The sequence below is a fragment of the Pristiophorus japonicus genome, chromosome 2 (assembly GCF_044704955.1).
Source record: "Pristiophorus japonicus isolate sPriJap1 chromosome 2, sPriJap1.hap1, whole genome shotgun sequence".
NCBI classification, from domain to species: Eukaryota; Metazoa; Chordata; class Chondrichthyes; family Pristiophoridae; genus Pristiophorus; species Pristiophorus japonicus.
The window spans coordinates 84,610,263-84,616,262 of NC_091978.1; the positions used below are offsets into that span (position 1 = coordinate 84,610,263).

A 6,000-nucleotide genomic window follows, 5' to 3' on the forward strand; every position below is an offset into this window, starting at 1 on the left:
TCGGCACGTGCATGTAAAATCTGTATCCCGAGATGATGATGCCTTCGTCTGGCTTAAGATGGTCCTGTACCAGTGTACACAAGTCTTCATACATCTTCTCTGTTAGACTCACAGGCAGGAATAGATTCTTTATCAGAACATACATTTTTGGACCGCAAACCGTGAAGAACACAGCCCTGCCGATCTGTGTCGCCGACCTCCTCCATTTTGTTGGCCACGAAGATCTGGCTCAAACAGCTCACAAAAGTCTGCCCAATCTTCTCCTTCCACAAATCGTTCCAATAATCCAATTGTGCTCATTTTTACATGCAAAGGTTCTTGTTGCCTTGTCGCCAATGTTGTGTATGCAATAACTGTTAGACTGAGTACTGTTTATCTCCAAGAGGTATGACCTTGGCTCTGCTTTATTAAGGCCCAAAGTGACTAATATACAAAATGGCTGACCTTTTATACTTGGGCTGCACACACGTGCATGCAGCCCAATGGCCTCCAACAGTGACGCCATCTAGTGGCTAGTGATCCCAAAAGTACATACATGACAAACGCCATAAGAACATGAAATGAGCAAAGGAAACTTTCAGCCCATCAAGCCTAGTCTTTCCACAGACAATGTATAATCTTCTCTACCTTGGCCTCTCACATTCACTCGGAATCTACTGTGCGAAAGTTCTTTAAAAATGGTTATCAGGACAGACTATTTCTACTGGAGCAGATATTTCTACTGGAACCAGAGATTTAACAGCGTTTTTTTAAATTATGAAGGAATTTAATAAAATTCATTTTTCCTCAGGTTGGAGAGTCAATGATGAGGAGTTAAAATCATCATTAAGAGAGTGAGGAGAGAGGTTGGAAGATATTTCTTTACACTGAAGGTTATTGGAGCATGGAATGATTAGTCACACGGAGTGGTTGAGGTGGAAACCATTGCATCTTTTTTAAAGAAAAATTGGATAAATATTTGAAGCAGAGGAAGATTTTGGGCTGTGGTGAGAGAACGGGGAGTGGGATTAGTTTTGGATTGCTCCAGCAAACAGCCAGCACATTTAATGGGCTGCTGGCCCCCTTCTGTGCTGTCAGAGAAATGAGCAAATCACATCAAAGAAACTTTTTACAATAGGTCCGCATTTAATAAATGAACGGTAATTTGTTAGAAACAATGATTCTTTTTTAAGTTCAACTAACTATGAATAGAATAAGTATTCAGACCATGTTAACCCAGAGATTTGCCCGCCCTAAAAGACAAATATTTGTACAGGGGGTTTGTGAAACAGGTTATCAGATACAGTTAGAATTATAATTTGTTTGCAATGCTAGAGAATATTACTTTATTTTAAACATTTCCCAAATCTTTCATTAGTGACATTGCATTTATATGTGAAAACTGAAGACGTACTTTTAAAGCATTAAGGTATCAGATGATGTTTCATAGTCCTTGAACTTATTTTAACAAAATGTGTTTCAGATTGGATTCAATGAGGTGAAATATAATCTGAGGAAGATGTTAGTGCAAGGTTTTAAGAGGAAGTCACAACGTGGTGATATTTGTGAAGACCTTCCAAAAATGTTCAACTGTGTAATAAATGTACCTTGTTACTGATACCTTTCTCAAGCAGTTGAGGTGGCATGTCTTACAGATACACAGAAGACCAAAAATCAGATAAGTGCTATTCAAAATCTGCTCTCCCTTCACTGGCTGCCTTGTATTTTTCCACACACAGTTTAACACAAATCTCTTTTCAATTTGAATTATAATGATCACAATCCCAATGACAGACTTTAAGCTATTCAAATCTATTCCAAATCTTAATAAACTTTTTCACAAATAATGGGACTTAAATAGTGCAAAAGCTGAGATCAAATTTTAAGAAACATTTTTATTTTAAGAACAGATTGTTAATAATCTGGAGAAGTAAGAAAGTGATGATAAGCATAAACTGATCATAAACTTTAAGGAGACATTAAACATTTTTCAGTGTTTCACATAACAAATAAATAGTTGCTGCATACATTTTTCAAATTAAAACTTGCTTGTGGGCATTTGAAATAAAGACAGGTTACACAATAAAAATTGTTTTCTACAATAAAATTGTTTCTACATTACCTTTTAATCTCCATTTATCGGCATTTTTACTTTACAGCACAGTATCAAATCATATTTAGCAAATGTATGTACATAAAGTGCTTGACAGTTGTAAGATATAAAACTTAAAATGAAATACTTACCACAAGAATCAATGTTCCTAAACATTCAGCAAGACATTGTCTTACCAACAGATTTCTTATTCTGAATAAATCTTCAATTTTTCTGATTATTGCTTTTTGTTTTCCCATTTTGAATTGAAGAATTGAGGTTTTGATGGATTAATGTTGCTGAAGCCCTTGATTCAGTGCAATTGCAAATTACTGGAGCTCTGCTTATGCCCTTATATTCCCGCAAAGTCCTGAGGACAGCCTGAGGCATCACCAGACAAACTCAGTTTTTAAAGCAAGAAGGTATGGAAATTACATAACATAAAACCAAACTGACAAATAATATTTATTTCACTACACAGTTTGTTCATAACATATTAGTGCAATCACATCTTTTCAAGTTGCTATAGTGTTTTCTAGACTTCAGAGTATTTATGTTTATGGTCTATAGACTGAAATTGTAATTCCAAAGGAAGCAGCTGTTTTTCAAAGATCGAAGCATTGATGAATCTCACAGCTATGTCATCAATATTTGTACATAGACTGGTTTACAAGCGGTCACTTCCACCATTCCGAGAACAGTCCCTTAAAAGAACGCTTTACTGTTATGAGATATATTAAAATAATAAAAACACAGCATGGAAGAACAGAACATCAGAAGTCCCAATGAGCCTATCAACATCAGTCTTTCGTAGGCTTATATCTTCCATTTCCCCTGTGGTAAGCTTCATTTCCAAGTTCTATCTATGTGATTTTATTTGTGATCCAAATACCACAATTTTCATAAAAAGTCGTCGAGACAGTACAAATTCAGGTTTCTGATTGGCTGTAATAGAGACAAATCACATCCCCCGGTCATAAGCTTATCCCCAAGAAAGGGAACCAGAAGGGGAGTCAGCTTAGGTCACTTTTGCGTATTTGCACCTCCCACTGGTACGGTCACTGGCGCCTGACAAATAAATCTTAGAGTCAGAGAATCATAATACAGGAGGTCATCCGACCCGTCGAGCCCGTGCCGGCTCTCTGCAAGAGCACTTCAGCGAGTCCCATTCCCCCGCCCCTTCCCCTGCATATATTTTTCCTTCAGGTACTTATCCAATTCCCTTTTGAAAGCCATGATTGAATATCCCCCACCACCCTTTCAGGCAGAGCATTCCAAATCATAACCACTGGCTGAGTAAAGAGGTTTGTCCTCACGTCGCCTTTGGTTCTTCTGCCAATCACCTTACATCTGTGTCCTCTGGTTCTCGACCCTTCCGCCAATGGGAACAGTTTCTCTCTATCTACTCTGTCCAGACCCCTCATGATTTTGAACACCTCTATCAAATATCCTCTCAACCTTCGCTGCTTTAAGGAGAACAAACCCAGCTTTTTCAGTCTATCCACGTAACTGAAGTCCCTCATCCCTGGAATTATTCTCGTAAATCTTTTCTGCACCCTCTCTAATGCCTTCACATCCTTCCTAAAGTGCGGTGCCCAGAATTGGACACGATACTCAATTTGTGGCCAAACTAGTGTTTTATAAAGGTTCATCGTAACTTCCTTTCTTTTGTACTCTATGCCTCTATTTATGAAGCCCAGGATCCCATCTGCTTTTATAACTGTTTTCTCAACTTGCCCTGCCATCTTCAACGATTTGTACCCCCAGGGTCTCTCTGTTCATGTACCTGCTTTAGAATTGTACTCTTTACTTTATATTGCCGCTCCTCATTCTTCCTACCAAAATGTATCACTTTGCACTTTTCTACATTAAATGAGCAGGTTATCTAACTATTTTCCCAGCATAATGTGCGCTGCAAGGATAACAAACGAGGGAAGGGGAAAAACACAAAAATCTTCCAGAAATCATAAAAACAAATACCAAGTTTATGTTAGTCCGACATCCAATGTTGGCAAGACTGAATCCATTGTCTTCGGTCCCCGACATAAGCTCCGTTCCCTAGCCTTCGACTCCATCCTCCTCCTTGGCCACTCACTCAGTCTGAACTGGACTGCTCACAAACTTGTCATCATATTTGAGCCTGAGCTGAGCATCCAATCCCCCCCCCAACCTCTCCATCACCAAGACCAACTACTTCCACCTTCATAGTATCATCTTTGCTCCTGCCTCAGCTCATCTGCTGCTGAAATCCTCATCAATGCCTTTGTTACTTCCAGACATGACTATTTCAATGCTCTCTTGGCCAGACTCCCACCTTCCCCCCTCCATAAACTTGAGTTCATCAAAATTCTGTTCCCATGTCCTAACTCGCACCAAGTCCCATTCATCCATCACGCCTGTGCTTGCTGATCTACATTGGCTCCCGGTCCGGCAATGCCTTGATTTAAAAATTCTCATTCTTTTGTTCAATTTTCTCCTTGGCCTCGTGCCCCACATCTCCATAACCTCCTCAAGCCCCATAACCCTCCATGATCTCTGCGCTACTCCAATTCTGGCCTCTATGCATCCCAAATTGCACCCTCTATGCATCCCCAATGTGCCTTTAGCTGCCTAGGCCTTAAGCTCTAGACTTCCCTCACTAAATCTCTCCACCTCGCGACCTCTCTGTCCTTTAAAGCACTCCTTAAATCCTACCTCTTTGGCCAAGCTTTTGGTCAACTATCCTAATATGTCTTTGTGTGGCTCGGTGTCAAATTTTGTTTGATAACGCTCCTGTGAAGTGCCTTGGGATGTATTTACTACTTTAAAGGTGCTAAACAAATGCAAATTGTTGTTGTTGTGTTTGATCCTATGTGTTCTGGGTAAATGACAGTATTTTAATGTATATTTTCAAATTGGCGAAGTTCAGGTACAAATGTTTAGTGTGTTCATACTACGTAACTCGGGGATTTGTTTTTAGGCCAGAATTTTTTTATATTGAATGAGAATTAAGTGTTTGCACCTGAAATTTGCCAATCAGAACATAAAAACTCTTTTAAGTTTGCACAGAGTATACAGATAAAGGAAGTGAGAGAGTTCAGAAATTGCCTGGTTTTTTTAAACAGAATTTATTGCAGCACCTCAGTGTATTAGTAATTCTGTTTTGATATATGGTCCACGCCCAGAATGTTAATTTCTCTGTTCTCTCTATTGATACTGCCTGACCTGCTGAGGGTCTCCAGCATGTTCTGATTTTGTTACTTTGAGTTCAAAATTGTCTCATGCTGATTTTTGGCGCACTCACCCGAGTTGCGCAGCTTTTCTACGTTTCCAAGCACGCCGAAAAAAGACATCCCGACTTTGGCCGCTGCCCGGCCTCTCCCGGGTCTTCGCGCAGCATGGCCAGTCGAGTCGGGGGCGGAGCCAGCGTCCCGCGCTGAAAACAGTGCCGGCACGTCTGCACATGCGCGTTGGAGCGTGCGCGCATGCCCAGTAGCTCCTTGCTCCCAGCATCCCTGTCCCAGGCCGAGTGGCCAAATATTAAACCGACCCAACTCTCCTGCCTTGTCATGGGCTTTTACCCTCGTGATACCGAAGTCACCTTCCTGAGAAATTGCGAGCCTATCATGGACACAGAATCCAGTGGCATCCTGTCCAACCAGCTGACGAGATGGGCTGAGATGGAATCCGAGGATGGAGCCACTTATTCCTGTCAGTATGAGCAGAGTGACAACACAGGAGTGAAGAACTGAGACTGGGACAGGACATTCCGAGTGACTCCAGGATCTCCAAAGGGAACAAGTCTCGATTTGATTGTTGGAATTGAGATTGCTGCCATCGCCCTGATTGCTCTGGTCATCGGTGGCGTTATGTGGAAGAAGAGAGGAGGAGAGAAGAAATCTGGTTACAGCCCAGCAAACCCTGCTGAAAAAGGAGAATCATCCTCAAAC

The 6,000-nt window shown here is 40.9% G+C and overlaps 1 protein-coding gene across 1 annotated transcript in view; it reads right to left on the bottom strand.

Moving 5' to 3' along the window:
* LOC139230822 (aquaporin-3-like) overlaps window positions 1-2,331 on the bottom strand; it is a 78,133-nt gene extending 75,802 nt beyond the window's left edge. Inside the window, exon 1 of the mRNA XM_070862473.1 lies at window positions 2,224-2,331. Coding sequence (XP_070718574.1) covers window positions 2,224-2,331 — 108 coding nt within the window. The remainder of the gene's footprint in view (window positions 1-2,223) is intronic.
* Between the last annotated feature and the right edge of the window lie 3,669 nt (window positions 2,332-6,000).